The 19,285-nt window shown below is 47.4% G+C and overlaps 1 protein-coding gene across 2 annotated transcripts in view; it reads left to right on the top strand.

The window, feature by feature from the left end:
* LOC135825807 (C3 and PZP-like alpha-2-macroglobulin domain-containing protein 8) overlaps positions 1–18,877 on the top strand; it is a 35,947-nt gene extending 17,070 nt beyond the window's left edge. The window contains exons 22-43 of one of the 2 annotated variants that reach the window (XM_065338430.1): positions 6,080–6,133; positions 7,198–7,366; positions 7,828–8,059; positions 8,339–8,454; positions 9,233–9,359; positions 9,773–9,830; positions 10,255–10,338; positions 10,720–10,902; positions 11,386–11,482; positions 12,093–12,255; positions 12,833–12,931; positions 13,232–13,379; positions 13,719–13,936; positions 14,327–14,506; positions 14,752–14,924; positions 15,232–15,319; positions 15,509–15,583; positions 16,022–16,148; positions 16,512–16,700; positions 17,126–17,317; positions 17,853–17,918; positions 18,365–18,877. In XM_065338430.1, the coding sequence (XP_065194502.1) occupies positions 6,080–6,133; positions 7,198–7,366; positions 7,828–8,059; positions 8,339–8,454; positions 9,233–9,359; positions 9,773–9,830; positions 10,255–10,338; positions 10,720–10,902; positions 11,386–11,482; positions 12,093–12,255; positions 12,833–12,931; positions 13,232–13,379; positions 13,719–13,936; positions 14,327–14,506; positions 14,752–14,924; positions 15,232–15,319; positions 15,509–15,583; positions 16,022–16,148; positions 16,512–16,700; positions 17,126–17,317; positions 17,853–17,890 (2,810 nt within the window). In that variant the 3' untranslated portion in view covers positions 17,891–17,918; positions 18,365–18,877. The remainder of the gene's footprint in view (positions 1–6,079; positions 6,134–7,197; positions 7,367–7,827; positions 8,060–8,338; positions 8,455–9,232; positions 9,360–9,772; positions 9,831–10,254; positions 10,339–10,719; positions 10,903–11,385; positions 11,483–12,092; positions 12,256–12,832; positions 12,932–13,231; positions 13,380–13,718; positions 13,937–14,326; positions 14,507–14,751; positions 14,925–15,231; positions 15,320–15,508; positions 15,584–16,021; positions 16,149–16,511; positions 16,701–17,125; positions 17,318–17,852; positions 17,919–18,364) is intronic. The other variant, XM_065338429.1, reaches the window with a different exon arrangement.
* The last annotated feature ends 408 nt before the right edge of the window (positions 18,878–19,285 follow it).

The following is a 19,285-nucleotide window of genomic DNA, read 5'->3' as shown; positions in this document are numbered from 1 at the left end:
AATACTACGAAGAATTTGTTTGATAAAAAATGCACAAGACGAGGAATTTGTTGAGAACAATTGGACAAGAATATATATCTCTTCGAAACTAGAATGGAGTCCGTGATGAGAATTCCAACGAGCCTGGACGCAGCTACAAAGTAAGAATACAATCAAATAACTAATATCGTCAGAACTATTGTAACAATACAAGCAGTCGATTTACCACTGTGTTATCTCTATATTTACACCAGTCCCCCAGGTAACACAGTGTCAATCGATGTAGCGACTCGGGCGTTGGATATGACGACGGTTACGCAGACTACGATCGGCGACAGCCAACGGCTCAACATCGAGATCACACTGCACGGGCGACGCAGGCACAGATCCAGACTCACACGACAACACAGATTCAGCAGCAGGTTTAATCAACTGAATGTTAACAGTCTTTTGTTGATCAAAGCCATCCACAGAACGACACACACGCACGGAACCAGGACCAAGGATCTCGGTGACCTTCCACCCAGCTTCGAACGGTGGCAAGCGCTTCTGCGAACGAGCGGGGTGACGGAGCAAAACAGCATCACCGACAGCATATGGATTGGAAGCGCTGCCCTCAACAAAATCATGAGACGACAACTCAGCTTCGACAAAGTCACGAATACGAGCGGACCGACCAGCAAGGCTGTCCACCCAAACACTAAGGCTAGAACCAACAGCAGACTCGTCAACAATTAACTGACGTGGAATCCATCCACACATAGCTTCCATTGGGGACACACCAATCGCGGCATGGAGTCGCGTACGGTAGTAGTGCAACAGCACAGGCAACTCAGACTTCCAATCACTCGAGGAGTCGAGCATCTTGCGAATGAGGGTCAACAAAGTGCGATTAAATCGCTCAGCAGAACCCTGAGACTGGGGATGCCGAACTGCACCAGTACGCACCTTCGTGCCAAACACACGAAACAATGACTCGACAATGCCATTCACAAATTCAGTACCATTGTCCATACGAACAACTTCTGGGGAGCCCCACTTCAAACAAACATCAGTCACAGCTTCAGCAACTGACTGACCATCATGCGCACGTAGGGGAACAACCTCGACCCATTTAGTAAACACATCAACAATCACAAGAACACAATGAAAACGCCCACTGCGGTCAGAACCAAGTTCAAGAGTATCAATAACAATCTCCTGCCAAGGCTTACCGGGCAAATCTGGGCGAGCGGGATCAGCCGTCGGACCACTCTTACTACTGGCGGAAACACAAGCTTGACACTGCCGGACAAACTCAAGGCACAACGACGACATACAAGGGAAATAGCACTTAGAACGAAGCAGATCATACATCATTCGCCAATTACCATGGCCAGAATTCACATGAACAGAAGAGACGACAGCATGTTGCAAAGACGTAGGAATAACTGGCACAGACACCAAACCATCAATAGGCAACTTGATACTACGCACTAACATACCATCATCAACAAGCAATTGATCACGCACCTTTATGAACTCAGGAATGGAGACCAACTCACCACACTCCAATTGAGCAGCAGCAGCTCGAATGGTGGGATCCACCTTCTGGCCTTCACGTATCTGAGCTAACGTGACAGGGCCAACCACAGACAGGCAGGCGGCCACAACATCAGTCGGTGCAAGAGCCTTTGCATACTTGATCCAGTCAGTCGGGACACGCGTCAGCTGATCAGCACGGTTCTCGTTCGTCGGAATCCACACGACCTCGATCGTCAGACCTAGCGTAGCGATGAGATCATCGATGATCTGGAGGCGAAGACGCACAAGCAGCTCTTGCAGACCACCAGTCTTCACACGTTTGGAGTTGGTTACTACTTGCGTCAGCCATGCTGCCACTGTCTTAGAGTCAGTCAACAGCTTGAAACGGGAAACTCCCCACTTAGCGGCAAGGGAAATGCCTTCGACAGCGGCTTCCAATTCAGCAATGTTAATATGCCGCTTGTCGTCAGGCTTACGAAGCCACGAACCATCCTCGACGATGTCACCACCGACCTCCAACGCCACGCCGACAGCAATATCAGACGCATCGCACCACACCTGGCATTGGCTTTCACCGTTGGGGTCTACGTGCCACACACCGGTAGCAGGATCGTGCTGGCTTAAACGGCAGGCGAGACTCATGCAGCGCTGAACGAGATCTGCAGGCAACGGGTCGTCCCAGCCAAGCTTCTCCAGACATGCCAAACGCTTCAGCCAACTACAATGAGGACGAAGCCATGACGCAACAGGGTAGTGGCTCGTCAACTGGCCACACCACTTGTAGAGCTCACGTTTCGTCGTGACATCAGCAAATGCGACATGCGACTCATCACGCCGGGACCAGCGCACTCGACCATCATCAGACTCGTTGAGCTGCAGTCCTAGAACCCGTGCAGCCGACATCTCCATAGCAGGCTTAGTTGGCAGGCTGTAGCTAGCGAGCTGTTCTGTCAACACAGTCCGTTGACTCTTGGGGACAATGATGTCGTCGACATAGTTATCTGTATCGGGCAAGCTGCCGGTAGCGTACTTGATGATGGTGTCCATGAACTTCGGCGCCACACTCAGGCCAAACGCCATGCGCGTCATCACGTAGCGAACACCACGCCACTCGACAACTTGGAACCGTAGCAATTCCGGGCTGACATGGATTTGCAAGTACGCCTTGGTAATGTCCACTAACTCAAATTCATCAGCTTCACCCTTGAGCCTCCACTGGCGCAACGTCTCGGCGCACACAGGCGACTTAGTGCCAGGGTGGGACACCAACAGCTTATTCAGGTGGCGATAATCCAACACCGGACGCACAGGCGTAGACGTCTTGTGCGGCTGACTCACAGCCATCAATGGCAAGACACAGGCAGGGCGACCATGGGTGTCAGCGTCGTGCTTCACCAGCCAGCCTCGCTCAATCCACTCATCTACGGCAGAGCAGAATTGCGTCTCCTCTGCCGCGGTTATTTTCTTCCGAGGGTACTCGCTGATACCAGGACCAACACGGCCATTGGGTTCCTCACCAGACTTCCATACCCACTTGACCTCCCAACGCTTCTCAGCCGACATCCAACGCATCTCGCCGTCATCAACCTTCAGGATGACATCGTTGCCGTGAGTCTCTACATGGACATGATGCGACAGCTTCGAAGGCGGGCGCGTCGAAGCTGCAGACATTGGCGAGTCATCGGCAACTGGCTGGAGAACTTCTTTGTCAGCACTATGGGTCATACCGTCGGTCAGCTGATCCTCATACACTTGTACACGTGTAGGCTGGCCAGGAGGCGGCACAGCTGCTGATGCTACTGACACCGACGGGCTACTATCTGCATGGGCTGGACCGGGCCCAATTACGACACGCACAAGCTGATCATTAGCATACTCTACAGACAGGCGCCCACACAAGGTCACCAGGTCAATGCCAATCAGTACATCGGCGGCCACTACACATAAATCAGGCACAACGACAGCATTCAATACCACTTCATGAATGCTCACCGGTCCGTCGTGTCGCCAAAACTTGAGGGCCACTGTGCCACACGTCTGCATGGTGTTGCCATCCAGTGCTACGATGCCGTCATTATTGGTCAATGGCGTCACATCGAGACCAAGGCGATGCAGCAGGGCTTCTGTCACTAACGTGCGAGTGGATCCAGTGTCTATCACAGCTGCAGCACGCACACTGTTACTCGCGTCAGGACCAGCACATTCAACAAACACACGAGGTAGCTTCGGGCACGATGGCGATGCAGATGCCAGGAGGCACACGTCCTTGGAGTGCACCGAGGCCCCAGCAACTTCTGAGCTAGCCTGTGTATCCAGCCACTTCTTCCTCAGCAAGCAGTCCTTCTTGACGTGCCCTTTCTTGTCGCAGAAGTGGCAGAACGGGTCCTTGCGCCGGTGCTCTTGCTTGGCCGCGTGACCATTCCCTGCTCGGGATAACTTCGGGCAATGCCTTTTGAAATGGCCCGGTTCTCCACAATGGTGGCAAAGCCGCGGTGATGGCGTGGCAACACTGTCTTGCACATATGTGGCAGCTGCGGACACTGCACCAACTCTGGCGCCGGTGGCTGATCGCAGTGCCCGGATCCTATCAAGGCATTCAGACACCTTCAGGTCCCTGCCTGCCATGGACAAACGGACATCCTTGGCAAACTCAATTGGCAATCCGGCCAACAGCTGCTCGATCACCACAGGATCGGTATCGCTGTCACTCTTATGTCCAGACAGCTCTAACAGACGGCACAGCTCGGCAACATATACCTCTGGACTTTCGTCCACTTTCAGCTGCCGCTGCTTAAACAAGCGGTACGCCTCACTGCGGCTCACGCAGAAGGACTTCCGCAGGATGCTCCTCACTGCATCCTTATCTCGCTTCTCCGTCTCACTCAGTTTGGAGAACACACGGTGGGCTTCGCCCTCCAAGAACAGCGGCAACCGTTTCATCTGTTGCTCCGTGCTTGTCCACCCCGATATATCTGCCAGTACTTCAAACTTCGACCAAAACATGTCAAAGTCGTCCACTCGGCCCCGATACGGCTTCACGAATCCATCCAACTTAAGTGACGACATTTCACTGTTGACAGAAGACGCACTGTCACTAACACTAGTATGATCAGCACCACCTTCACTGTGCCTGGATACCACGGATGTATCCTCAGGGCTCCCAGGAGTCAACAAATTTTCAATGTCACGATTACGATGTCCAGGCGCCTGCGGAGTTGTCGGTGTGCTACTAATACCCCTGCCTCGAGCGTTCCTAAGTCTAGGAGGCATCGACTACCAGGCCACAACAGCACGCTTCGTCAGCACTCTACCAGTGCTCAGCGAACAACACACGACACGTGAACGATCGATCCGGACACAATTTACGAATTCAAGAAAATTCCAATTCGAAACCACGCTCGTATTCTCCGGTCCAAACCAGCGGGGTTTCGGCACCACGTTGTTACTCCACCACTATGCTCTCTATCTCTTCCAGCTAGCACTCCAGCACACTCGCACATGCACTGAGCCACAACTATCAACAAGGAATCAAGAGAGTTGAAATATTGAAATAGTGGTAAAGTTGGGAGAAAAGAAAACTGTTCTTTTTCCACGAGATCCAAGATTCATCAAGAAAAAGGACATGCACAAAATGGCGACCATGTCGTCCATTGACGCGTAATCATGGTAATCACAAACTAGTGCAGCGACCAAAGAAAAGACACAAGTGAAGAAGAAGAAACAGCGCTGCAGCAAGAAGATCGGATCGCTGCAGTCGTTAAAATGCACTAGCCTACTGACTGTAGTTCCACGTGAGCATGCAGTCGCGTGGTCATAAACAGAGTGCGTACACACTCACGTCATACCGATACGTCATACATGACAAAAAGAAAAGAAAGGAAAGTCACGCGCGAGTCAAACAAATCAAAGAGCGCGAGACTACGTACTGCAAATACTACGAAGAATTTGTTTGATAACAAATGCACAAGACGAGGAATTTGTTGAGAACAATTGGACAAGAATATATATCTCTTCGAAACTAGAATGGAGTCCGTGATGAGAATTCCAGCAAGCCTGGACGCAGCTTCAAAGTAAGAATACAATCAAATAACTAATATCGTCAGAACTATTGTAACAATACAAGCAGTCGATTTACCACTGTGTTATCTCTATATTTACACGTGTGTGTGCGTGTCTGTGTGTGTTTGTGTGTGTATGTGTGTGTGCGCGCGTGTGTGTACGTGTGTGTGTGTGTGTGTGTGTGTGTGTGTGCACTTGTGCGTGTGTGTGTGTGCACTTGTGTGTGTGTGGGTGGGTGGGTGTATGGGTGTGTGTGTGTGTGTGTGTGTGTGTGTGTGTGTGTGCGTGTGCGTGTGTGTGCGTGTGTGTGTGTGTGTGTGCACTTGTGCGTGTGTGTGTGCACTTGTGTGTTTGTGTGTGTATGTGTGTGTGTGTGCGCGCGTGTGTGTACGTGTGTGTGTGTGTGTGCACTTGTGCGTGTGTGTGTGTGTGCATGTGTGTGTATGTGTATATGTGTGGTATGCGGATATGTATGTGTATTTGTGTGTGTGCAATATTGTATTATTCACGAACATAGGTAGCGGTTATGCAGAGCCTGATAAGGACATCAGCTCCCCCGATATTCTTGATGGTGGGTTACAAGCACTGACAATAGTCTCTATTTCCATCCCAAGCAATTACACTGGTCTTGTTAGATCTCATTTCTCTGCTCCAGTCACCTTGAGTAAGATAAGAACCGTACCCGCACGATTAGCGCCCTGTCTTGAATAGTGCCCTGTCTCAAATAGTGCCCCTGTCTCTGACAGCCAATGAAAACATAAAGAGTTCTCTTAAATAGTGCCCATCCCCCCCCCCCCCCCCCCCCCCTCCCCCCGAAGCTTGTATCCAAGTGCAAGTTTGGTCTTGTCTTGTCTTATCCATGCCATTCAACTGGTGGTTCAGGACCGAAATCTCAGTTTTTGTCGCCGTTTCTGTTGAGTCGTGAGAGCAAACTTCAGCCTCTGTTCTTCTTTGCCTTCTTTGTTTTATGCTGGATGACGTAAACGTACCAGCATTGAAACAGTACTGCCCTCTCTTGAATAGTGCCCCCTCTGTGATGGACTTTGGAAAAACTAATCGTGCAAGTAGGGTACTCTGAGGGTACTCTGAGGGTACTCAGTTCTCAGAATATCTAGGTGTTCAACATTTTCAGTATGAGAGCAAAAGGCCAGGTTAGGTGAACAGAAATTTTCGGTACAGAGAAGCAGTTCTCTATTTGATTATGTGTGTTAGTGTTTGTTCCGTGTATTGAAATTTTACGTATGAAACAGATGCACCGAAAGTACCGAAAATAAAAGTACATGTAAACCGAAAATTTGTGAAATTCTAGTATACTGTATGTGATTCTTGCAAGGAATTTCACAGGCCAAGCAAATCACCTTACTTCTATGTCCTATTGGTATCAACTGATCTCTCTCACACACTCCCTCTCTCTCCCTTTCTCCCTCTCAACTGATCTCTCTCGCACACTGTCTCCCTCTCTCTCTCGCTTCCTCCCTCTCAACTGTTCTCTCTCACACACTCTCTCCCTCTCTCTCACTTTCTCCCTCTCTCCCTCTTGCTCTCTTTCTCTCACATACTCTCTCTCTCTCACTCACCCTTGCTCTCTTTCTCTCACACTCTCCCTCTCTCTCTCCGCAATATCTATGTATGCAGAGGCCATTGAGCGAGCACCAGTAGCACAACCACAAGCAGCACCACCTCAACAAGATAGAGACGACGTCAGTGAGGCGCCGCGTGAAAAAGCTGAAGTGAAAAAGACAACTGTGGCATCGAAGCGGTCATTCTTCCCTGAGACATGGCTGTTCAAGACACTGCAGCTCCGGTAATGAAGAAAAAAATAAAACGTGTGCTGTGTGGATTTGTCAGTGTGTGTATGTATGAGTGTGCTAGCGCGCATGTTTGCTTGTGACCTTTCTTATTCTAAAGATGGCTTTTAGAGGGTTCAGCTTTTTGTTGTGTCCAAAGATTCCCCTTTTCGTTTCGAATCCTGTTAGGTATCCAAGTCGGAGAGATGCCTTCTGCTGACAGCTAATTGGGAATTCGTGGCCTGGCACAAGTGAAACATGGATGCAGTGAATGGGGTTTTCGGTCTTTGACCACTTTGTGGTGGGTCTGATGTACTCACCTCCCATCGCTTTAGGATCTGCCTCTGCGCCATTGATCTTATGAGGGCGGTGGCGTTACTACGGAAACGGAGAGCTCAGTCTAACGGAGTGTGACACGAACCGTGAATTGTTTTTGCTGACAGATCAATGTCACTTGCTTGTATCCGTATTCTTACAGCGAGTCGCAAAGCATGGAGAATATCACTGTGAAAGTGCCCGACACAATCACCTCCTGGTCAGCGGCAGCCTACGCCGTCTCCAATCAGTACGGTCTCGGCGTGGCCGATCCGGCCGAGATCACCGTGTTCCAGCCGTTCTTCCTCTCAATGCAGCTGCCCTACTCTGTGATCCGCTGTGAGATTCTGGAGCTGCCTGTCAGTGTGTTCAACTATGTACCTGGATGTATGCAGGTAGGTTAATGGTAGCTCGAAACGTAAAACAGTACACTTATTCAGTTCGGACTGTCCATGGCCCTTAATATTCAATCTTCGGAAAGCTTGCCTCCATGCTTGTTGCATCTCCTCAGCAGGGCTCAGAACCAGCCGAAGTGATTGCATTGCAGTCTTCGTACCACACAAAGGGTTAGACCAGCCTGCCCATATCTGGTTTTAAGGTTTTAGGATGTGTAGGCCTAGCATGCAGAGATCAACTTGAGTTTACATACGGATGTCTTGTGCTGCTTGTTTCAGGTAACTGTGGAACTGCTAGATGCTCCATGCTACACCAACACTGGACTTAACACAGTGCAAGAGTTGTGCCTGTGCACCAACGATGTCGACACTGTCAGATTCAACATCTCTTTCAAGTGAGTCACACGCACAGAGATATTGTCTGCCCGCAGCAGATATACCCAGTGTGTGATGGCAACGAATGCTGGGGATATTTAGTATCCTGCACCAGAGCGAGACAGGGACAAGGACATGGATAGAGACACGGAAAGAGACGGAAAATGGATGTGGATGGGGTAGGAGGGGTAGGGGGCTACCGTAAAACTCGGTAAATAAGTACCTGCCCGAAATAAATACCCCCTTCATTCTTTTGACTCTGTCTGTTGAAGTCAAGTCAAGCCTGATAAACATACTGCCCAAAATAAGTACCGGTACGGTGCGCACATGCAGCATGTAGAATGTACATCTACATAAAAATGGCGTCTCCACTACACACAAGTCAGGCCCGAAAGTTAGTTCATGCCTGAAAGTCAGTACCCGCCCGAAAGTTAGTACGGGTGTGGCCACTAAATTCAAAAGTAAATACGTACTTATTTACGGACTTTTACGGTATGTTGTAACGAGTCAGCATTTCACACTCCGTGACAATCACTCGGCAACGGGAATAAACCTGTACGTCTGAATAGCACCATGGCTTACTTTCTATCTTCTGTCTGCAAAGCTCTGCCTGAAATACAGGCACTGCATGCTGTTCAGGCGGTGGAGCACCCTGCCTATTATTCACTATGCCCGCCTTGCTTTCATGGTGCAGTCTATGTTTTTCTGAATCATACTTCTCAGCGCAGATCTCGTGCAATCACAACTTAAATGCATCTGGCTAAACTGCTCCGTTTTCTTTTCGCTCTCCTGCTTCAGCACTCTTGGTGATTGTCCAATCACGGTCATTGCCAGGACTGGAGGCACCCAGCCGTGTATGCGTGACGGTGAGACTGTGGCCAATGCCGTTGCCGTCGACCGTGTACGCAGGGTGATGAAAGTCGAGGTGAGATCACGCAAACACATGCGGTAGAAGCTTGCTGCTGTAGGATAGCATGGAACGTCAGAATCCTCTACAGTTTTACATGGATAATCAAGTAGCGTGCTCCACTGTCCGAACAGGTTGCCTGATGATCAATACTTGAAAGTCAGAGTTGCGACACAGCTTCCAATCTCTCTCTTGAAGAGTCTTACATGGATATTAATTGAAGAAGTTTACAGGCTTCTGCGTAAAGATTGCTTCTGTAAGAGTACATGCTTGTGGATTACGTCGACGTGAAAATAAGGCTTGCTGATGGTCCATTTAAAAATTCATACTTGTATTGAAAAAGGTCTTCTACGAAATAAATACTAGGACCTACGGCAATACTAACGTTTTCTGTATCTCCTTCACTTCAAATTTCTTCCTTTTCTTTGCAGCCTGCTGGTGTGGAGATGGAGCATGTGGAGAGTCGCTACGAGGTCAAGAAAGCACACGGTACGACAGCGAAACGTTACTGCACCGTCTAAAAATGTTTTATGACTGTCTTCACATGCACTAGCTGGAGTGCAGCGAGTTTCAGCGTAACTCTATATGCTAGTCCGAGTGACTTTCTGTATCATTCCTGACTTATTGTCATGTATTATAATTGTATCTTTCCCAGCACAAGCCGGTGTGCAGCAAGTTTCAACACTACCTTTGTGTGCTGATCCGAATATTTTGCACTATAACTCCTCATGGAAACACGAATGGATGTTATCTTATCTTATCTTTATTAATTTTTACTTTACCATAGGTAGAGGCATTTGCTGCCTTTTTGCTGTGTACCTATGGTGAAGTAAAATGAAGATAACATCCATTTGAGTCTCCATGTTTGTTCTCATCACTGCTTTGGTTTGGATTCTGTACTTCATGTGCACAGACAAGCCATACAGTATCGTGTTCCCGATCTCGGCGCCGGAGGACATTGTTGCTGATTCTGGGCGCGCATGGCTCTCCATTACTGGTAAGCTGTGGACTAAGTCCGGAGTTACTCTGCTACTCAACAATAATTGTACTAGTGCTGCTGTTCTGTATATATATATATATAATACAACACAACAGAACAACAAGGACAATCAAGGCTTATATATAATATGATGGTGGTCACAGACAGATGCAGATATCCAAGCACACAACAACATTGGGTTTAGCGGATCATCTTCTACAACATGCTGATGACTACACCATAGCTCAGTGGCTAGCGCAGCGCTGGCTACAAGCGAGGGTCCCTGGTTCGAGTCCTGGTGGTGACAGTCAATTTGATCTTCAGCCTTTTCCCGTTTGCGTCTTTCCCTCAAACCAATGAATATAATATTTCTGTCTTCCGTTTGACCGTCTTGTTCAGGTGATCTTCTGGGACCGAGTCTCGAGGGTCTTGAGAATCTCCTTCGCTTGCCGTACGGATGTGGTGAACAAAACATGCTGAACTTTGCACCGGGTATCTCCATTGCCAAATACCTCATCGAGACTGGACAACTGGACCAGATGCCTTCCGTCAAGGAGAAGGCAACACGCGTCATTCTTCAAGGTACGTAACCCAGGCCCGAGGCAGGGGTTCTCCCATCAGAGCAAAGCATTTCCCTGCATAGAAGCTACACAATGCTAACAAAACAGTTACAGGTCATTTTCTCCCTAAATTACCAGCAGCTCCCGGTTATAAGTCGAATACCCCATTGTAAGTCGATCCCCACATTTTCACCTTTGTTTACTGGGCGTAAAGGTGGATTTGATTACTGGTAAGATACGGTATTAATTTTGTTTTGTATCCGTATCATGAACTTCTGCACCCCTACTCTGAGCTTTTCAAGAAATGACTGGCGCGTTGTCCCCCACAATGTGAACTGATCCACCTAAATGATCGCGAATGGCGGGACCCAAACGCACCAGTAGCACTGTATTTTTGCGGGAACGCTGGTATAGTTGGTAGCTGTGACAAGCTGTGGACCCATGCTGGTCGTCACAAGTTCTTGTTCCTTTTTCTTTTTGGCTTCTTGGTTTTGCCGCACGGCAGGTTACCAGCGCGAGAACCGTTATCGTCACAGCAACGGCGCGTACAGTGCGTTCGGTGAAAACAGCTGGGCAGGAAAGAAGGCCGAGGGCTGCTTGTGGTAAGGGAGCCTTTGATTGGTTTGTATGTCTGCAGTGTTTCGTGAGCCGGTGGAGTCGGTCAGGTCATCACCAGACCACCTTGTTTGCCACCAACGCATGGTTACTGCTAAGGAGGCTATGTGTGCCAGCTATTGTCAATCATTACGTGTATGATTTATAATGCAGTGGCAGTACGAGGCGTGCGCCATCCCCTGGATTATCAAAATGGGTGCTTTATCATTTTTCTGTTGTCTTTACACTTCTTCTTGCTTTGTAGTAGAGGTCTCATTACTACTATGTGTGCCTGCTATACCATATTATACAAACTCTATGAACGTCTATGGTATGGCTGGACCGATCAAAATCTGCGTCTGGTGGTCCTGGAGCATACGGTGTGTGTTCACAAACCACCTGGCATAGTGTTGTTTTGAGTTTGTATACATGTCGCGCCCTTCTAAATCCAAGGTGCGAGTAAGTTTAGGGGCGTCCTTTGTAGCAATTCAAAGCCTGTCTAAGAAAAGATTTTTCGATCAGTGTGAAAGACTGTACCGTTGAAGCAGAAATTCCCCGTTGAATTATCTTCGAATACGATTTCAAGAGTTCTCATTGCCTGCTTCGTGTTGTGTGTAGGCTGACATCATTCGTTGTGAAGTCATTCTGCAAGGCCAAAAGTACGGAACTGATAGCCGTAGATGATGAGCAAATCTGCCAAAGTGTGGAATGGATAGCGCGCCAGCAAGAGAGAGATGGAACGTTCCTGGACAATGGCTGCCTGCATCACAAAGCCATGATGGTAAGAGGGACTAGCAAAGTTCAAAACAATTCTGCAACGATATCACCCTTTGTTAGATAGAGTAAAGAAGCAATTCTTCAGACTTCGTGTCTGAAAAGGCGTGTAGAGGCAAGGAGTTGGGTGGTGTCTCACGAGTGAATTGGGGCATTTTGCCCAGTCCAGTCCAGAACGGGATCTGTCTTTGTTGCATTCAGTAATGTATTCGTGATATTCAGTAGTGCCTGGGACTTACAGCAAAACCTGTCAAGGCGACCACTAGGATGATAAGGCGACCACCTGTCCCAGAACACCACTGGAACCAGGATCGAGGGATGCTATTTTCCAGTCAATTGACCCTGGATAAGGAGACCACCTAGTAACAGAGATCATATTTTGAAGGTCCCTTGAGCGGTCGTCTTAGACAGGTTTCCCTGTACTTGCAGAATGTCTTGTTCTTGGTGAGCACTCCTGCTTCTTGGCGAACGCACTATCCGACAACGGCGCATGCTGACTTGACCCGTGCATGAGTTTGTCACCTGCTTAAACTCCTTGTGAATATGTCTACTTCCTTTTTCCCTTATGTCTCGTAACCTCCTAGGGTGGAGCCCAAACAACTTACAGCCATACGGCGTATATCTGCCTGGGACTGATGGAGCTGGCTGATATGGGATGCAACTGTTCATCCAACACACTTATGGTAAGCAATTTACTGAAAAATATGTGACTCGTGTGCATACAAATACAGTCACACGCACCTGCACAAGCACGCACACACACGCACACACACACACACACACACACACACACACACACACACACACACACACACACACACACACAAATGACAAATGCACTTGAGCAACACCACAGCATGATTATTATTATTATTAAATTTTCGAATTGTTCATCTCCTGTATCGTAAGAAGGTAGTATGTGTACATGTGTGTGTGTACGTGCTTGCGTGCGTTTGTGTGTGCATACCTTGTCCTGTACACAGACTGCTATTAACAAGTGCAAAGCGTACATGAGCAGTGAGTTTAGTGCAGCCAGCTCACCCTACGCTGCCGCAATCACATGCTACGGCATGGCCGTGGGTGCCAGTCCAGAAGCCCAGCGTATCTGCCGCTCCCTCAACGAGAGACGATGTAAGTATATGTACGATTTGTACTCACTAGTATATTTTAATTGGAATATACTAGACTACACACTGGAGTGTTCTGCTACGAACGTGACATCAAGACAAAAGCCAAATGTGTTTTTTTATGATTCTCGTGATATCAAGCTATGGTAGAACTGCATGCACAAACAAGCACACTGTCATGTTAGAACTGATATGCACAAGCAAGCACACTGTCATGTTGGAAATGTACTAGAAAATAGAGCGGTCCTAATTCAATATCTGTGACAAAAAAATTGAGTTTGTATATCTTGACTGGCCCAGTACATGACAATATTTTGCCAAAATTCTGGATTCTGTTCCACAGCTCAGCCTGGGTGTCATTGGGAACAGAATCATATGGAGAAGCCCACATGCCGCAACTCCTGGTCTTGTTACCGGCGGCAACCGTCAGCCAATGTCGAGATCACCGCGTACGGTCTTCTGGCCAACATGCGCCGTGGCAACGACCTGTCTGATCAGATCTGTATTGCAAAGTGGCTGGCTGGTCAGAGGAACTCATACGGCGGATTCTCCTCCACTCAGGTACTGGCTCGGATGAATCTCTTTTTACTTCTGCAATATTATGACGGCATGATAGTCATGATTGATCCTCTATTGTTTGTCGCCAAAAATGTAAAAAATGTAAATTATTTTCATGTTTTACTTTTTGGTCATAGTTCTGTAACTTTTAGATAGGCAAGGATCACTATTTCTCTCTTACCCTCTCGGTCTCTATGTCGCATCCTGACTTGCAATTGTGTGGATAGAGGTTACAATTATTGTGATAGGAAGCAATGCATTTAAATATCACGCCAAGCTCCTCATGGTTTCTTTATTACTATTTTTCTTACCTCTCTCTGTCTCTCTGTCTCTGTGACTGTGCCTTTTCCCTATCTCTATCTATCCGCATCACTATACCTATGTGTAATGTAGGACACGGTGATAGCTCTGGATGCCCTAGCACGTCTCTCCAGCCGTCTGTATCTGGACGAAGGTAGCAACACACAACCACTGAAGGTCACCTATCGCTACAAACCGGACAGTGCCAATACCTTTGACATGGAGAAACATGCCATTACCAAGCATAACAAGATGGTCATCTTCCGACGTGAGGTAATGTCCCAGTTAGGCTTAAGCTGTAAGGAACCAATAGTTGGGGAAGCTATGATTCCACAGTCCGGGAGACACACAGTGCCGCATCCAGTGGAGTTGTCTTGAACCCAGAGTAAATCTGGCAGGTGCATGTTACGCAGTATGAATCCCAGTAGCTGCTTGAGTTGGCTTGCTCTGATGTCATATTAGCTGTGGAACACTTTTAAATATTCATTGATTTTTTGGTTTTCGTTTCCTGTGCGCAGCTTCGACCCATTCCGGGAAAGCTTCACATTCGTATCCGTGGTGCTGGCAGTGCTCTGTTCCAGGTTGCAGCACGCTACAATGTGCGCGAAGAGGTGCCAGACGCAGCTTGCTCTCTCTCACCAAGCGTCTTCATGCGCAAGGAAGGCGAATATGTCATCGAGATTTGCACAAGGTAGGCAAATAAGATTAGGCCAAACACCCAGAAAGCATACCATATCCCATCTCAGTGTTTTGAGTGCAGTCTGGTCAGAAGTTCTCGTTAGGTTTACAACAAAGTTGCCTGTCTTGCTTGCCGTGCATCTTAGGTATCAAGGTGCGTTAATGAGAGGCACAAACACTTGTCTTCAATTTGCAATTGCTCTTTTCGAGAAGAACCATCATGAGAACAATTCCAGAGTTCCAAGATCCTTGTTCGCATTGAAGTGGATGAAGCAGCACAGCAAACTCTTGTTTTGGTTATCTGTATGTCGTGTGTGCAGATGGCAGCAAGACAATGCCTCAAACATGGCTCTTGTCACTCTCAAACTACCCAGCGGTTACACAATCATGCCTGATGAACTCGACGCGGTAAGTCCTCTTGTCTGTGTCACCCTTAGGCTAAGTAAGTATGCACTTCTCAGATCTGCTCAGCACACGCTACAAGCCCACACAGCATTCACTCGAATTGATGCTCTACAGCTTCAGTTGATCGTATCCTCTAATGCTTGTCTTCCTGTCTGTTTGCCTGCGTCCCTGTACCTGTTGCTAACACTGCAGATGAAGGGTGATGCAAGTCTGCAGCTGGAACGATGGGACATTGACGGCAGACAGGTATTCTTCTACTTTGAGGAGGTGAGTAGAATATCTGGTTAACTGTGTTGTTAACAACCTGTTGCTAGACTGCAAGGCACACATACATGATCCATTATAGTTCTCCATTATAAGCCCTGCGCTTATATTTCGGAGACTGGGCTTGTATATCTCGGAAGCCCTCTTGGAGTGTGCTTATAATAGAGACTGGGCTTCTACAAGACACTGGGCTTCTACAAGAGACTGGGCTTCTACAAGAGACTGGGCTTCTACAAGAGACTGGGCTTCTACAAGAGACTGGGCTTCTACAAGAGACTGGGCTTCTACAAGAGACTGGGCTTCTACAAGAGACTGAGCTTGTAATAGTGATAATACGGTATGCTGTGGTCCTTGTTCCAGGTCTATTCAAGAGGCATTTTTCTCGTGCAGATTATAAACTAACTTACGTAGTCTGATTTTATGTTGTGTTTTGCTCGTTAGATTGACCGAGTTGGCAAGTGCTTCAACGTGACGATGGTACAGGAGATGCTTGTTGACAAGAAACAGCCGACGTTCATCCGTGTACAGGATTACTATGAACCAGCTCATGAGTGCACAGTCGAATACAGTAAGTCACTTGCGAGGGACTTTTCATATCATCGATATGGACTGTGATTTTGACCAGTTCTGAAAGTGTGAAACTGCAAGTTGTAACAGCCAACATCTGTGCCCATACTTCGGTATTATGTTGTATAGCCTGGAAGATTCGTGTTTCCCTTTCATGCAAGAGAGGTGTGATGATACTAGTAGCTTGATGGGATATAATCCGGCTCGAATGTTTTTCGCAACTTGCAAACAAAGAGTTTCGATCATCTTTTGTTGTGAAATTCTAACCTCTTCAAGTATCTTGCAAAACAAGAATTTTGATCGCTGTGTGATGAATGTTAACCTCTAGCATACCTTCTGTGTGTGTGTATAACCATGGTAACAGGTCTGGACGGCCAGGAGAAGCGCTGCAAAACCAACTACACGTACGATAGCTGCCACACGCCGTGCAAGCCGCAGACCTGCCAGGCGTATCTCCTCGGCGAGCCGGCTGACCCGCAGCTGTGCGATTCCGGATGCCGATGCAAGGATAACTTCCTGCGACTGGGAGACCGCTGCGTCATGGCCTCCGACTGTAAGCGGCCATGTGCTCAGTGGGAATATCATTCAAATCACGCAACTAGAAAAATGCTTTTATGTTTAGGGCATGCAATATGTTGCTGTTTCCGATAAAAAACGGATAGGTTGAGATATGCCTGGGAGAACTTCAACTTCAGTACAAAAAGTATGGAGAGTAAACTGTAAGAAAAGCGGGGAAAAAACTCCAACCTCACCAGGACTCAAATCTGGAACCCCGCTTCTGTTGAGGAGTGAAAAGAGTGTTTCTTTGACATGCCGTACATGGTTTACACCACAATGAAAAATTTAATTGTATCTTGCACCTCTATATGTATTACCCAATCATCTCCCGAGTGAACTGTGTACACAATATAGCAATATAGCATGCTGTGTTTAAGCCATTCTCTTTGTTTCTGTATCTTTCCCTTTCCTCCGTTGTAGGCAAGCGTCTTCTCAATGCTTGTTCTGAGAACGAGCAGCAGAGCGATTGCAGTGCCGGTTGCCAGGAGACGTGCAGTGACTTGACGCTTGGCCTGCCCCGCATCTGTCCGTTTGTATGCCAGCGCGGCTGTGTCTGCAAACCGGGCTATGTCCGTGAGAGTGAAGACGGCACGTGTGTACCCAAAGATCAGTGTAAGGTTCTTGTAATGTGTGGTTCTTGTGTCTTGTAATGTGCGATTCCCGTATCCACTTTTCTCTCTCTCTCTCTCTCTTTCTTTCCCTCCCCCCCCCCTCCCCCAACTCTGTTTGCCTTTGGTGCCATAAATGTAGTAGTCGCACCATATTTCAAAAGGTTATGAGTCGGCCTTTCATGAACTAAAAACGCAATTGAAAAGGTTGTCGATTTACAGCCAGGACCAATCTCCACTATCCCGGGAAATTGAGGCTCAAAATCACGGGTAGACTTCTAACTAGGATTGACTTGTGACTGGTACAATAATGGTAGTTGATGGCATGACTCACTGGTGAACGTTGAAAGGAGCAATGCATGATGATTTCCAGATCAATTGGAAAGTCTGGTATTCACAGGCCACACCTAGTAGGGAACTGGTGCTAAGTGCAATCCTGTTGCTCAAAGGCTGTCATGACGATAGCTCAGTCCTCGGGGACATAGTGATGTATGTATGGTTTGACTGTGTATCTCATGTGCTCTGTGTGCTCTCTGCAGGCCCTGATCCGTTTGCCAAGCCTGACCAGGGCAAGTAACAAGTGGGAATGTTGAACATCAGTACAGGTAAGACATGGAGACATTCAACTATCAGTACTTCGTCTAGAAATAAATGACATGTTCACACAGAAGAAGCACGTGATTGTGCTAAGATTGTTTTTCATAAGTTCGTGCTGTGCTCTCAGTGTTTGTCTCACTTCATAGTTCCCACTTCACTTTATGTCTGTTGTCTCACCCCCTTTATGCTTAGTTTTACTGTCACATTTATTGTCTCGCCCCTTTGACTTCATCAAGAGTTTCATTTTCCATATACTCCAGAGGCAGCCTTGTGGAAGCAAGTGCCATTATTATTGACACAACGAGAGTAACTAACTAATGGCTTATTATTTACTTGTATGTTTTACTAATAACTTTGCCCAGTGTGGATTCTGTGCATGGTGTGTTGTAGCACAATAACATCTAAACACACCACTGCTCTCTCTCTCTTTCCTGTGCTCATTGTGTCTGTCTAGATTTGGCTGCGGCTATTACACTCGTCGTGAAGAACAGTTGAAAGCATTTGACGCTGCACCAGCGGGAGATTTACACCAGATTTCGCCGGCCACATTTTCTCAATTTCACACTTAAACACATAGATCATGATAATTATACTTTTTTTACTTTCCGATCAATTTAGGTTGTACCTCTCCGGAAGCTTAGTATGACCTCATTCTCTGTCTTTTTCTAATAGCTATTATTACACATGCTGCATTTGAATTACTGAAATATGATCTACACTTCCAACTAGTACTGATGATGTGTTTAGGATATTTCTGCCCCTTCTCGGTATTTTCAGCAGCCACTTTTCAAGTTTCATAGAATTTCTGCAGACTAAACATCCCTCTCTGCCCAATCACCATTATGCACAGTTTATCAGATGTTATACACATACCAAACAATTCTTTACGCACTGACTCAAGATTGGCTTTATCCACTATTGCATTATTTGATCAGATCGAGGATAACAATTTACCACATACAGATCACCCAAACGGTACGTTTCGTGCTGGCGGTCATTTCATTGCGGTTTTTATGGAGGGGCATTTTAGGAGTGGGGCAAGCATGCACACCTACCACCCTTTTGCCCCCTGGAAATGATTTGAGGGGCCATCATTATTTTTGCACTCTCCCCCCCCCCCCCCTTTCAATGGTTACTTGCCACTTCAGCGCCACCATTTCAGCGCGATACATTTCCGTGCCAGCACTTCAGCGCACGATTTCACAGCACCATGACTATCAGCGCGGTACAGCGCCAGCAATTTAGCGCAAAAAGTAAGGGGCGGTAATTTACAGCGCTAAGAAGTTCGGCGCGATAAAGTACAGCGAGAAGTCACTACTTGTCATTGTAAGCAACGTTCATACATACATATAATTATTAAGTAATAAATTGGTGC

Source organism: Sycon ciliatum, chromosome 10 (assembly GCF_964019385.1).
Source record: "Sycon ciliatum chromosome 10, ocSycCili1.1, whole genome shotgun sequence".
In the NCBI taxonomy this organism is placed as follows: Eukaryota; Metazoa; Porifera; class Calcarea; order Leucosolenida; family Sycettidae; genus Sycon; species Sycon ciliatum.
The sequence above is the reverse complement of the archived record's forward strand: the minus strand, read 5'-3'. Positions and strand labels throughout refer to the sequence as shown.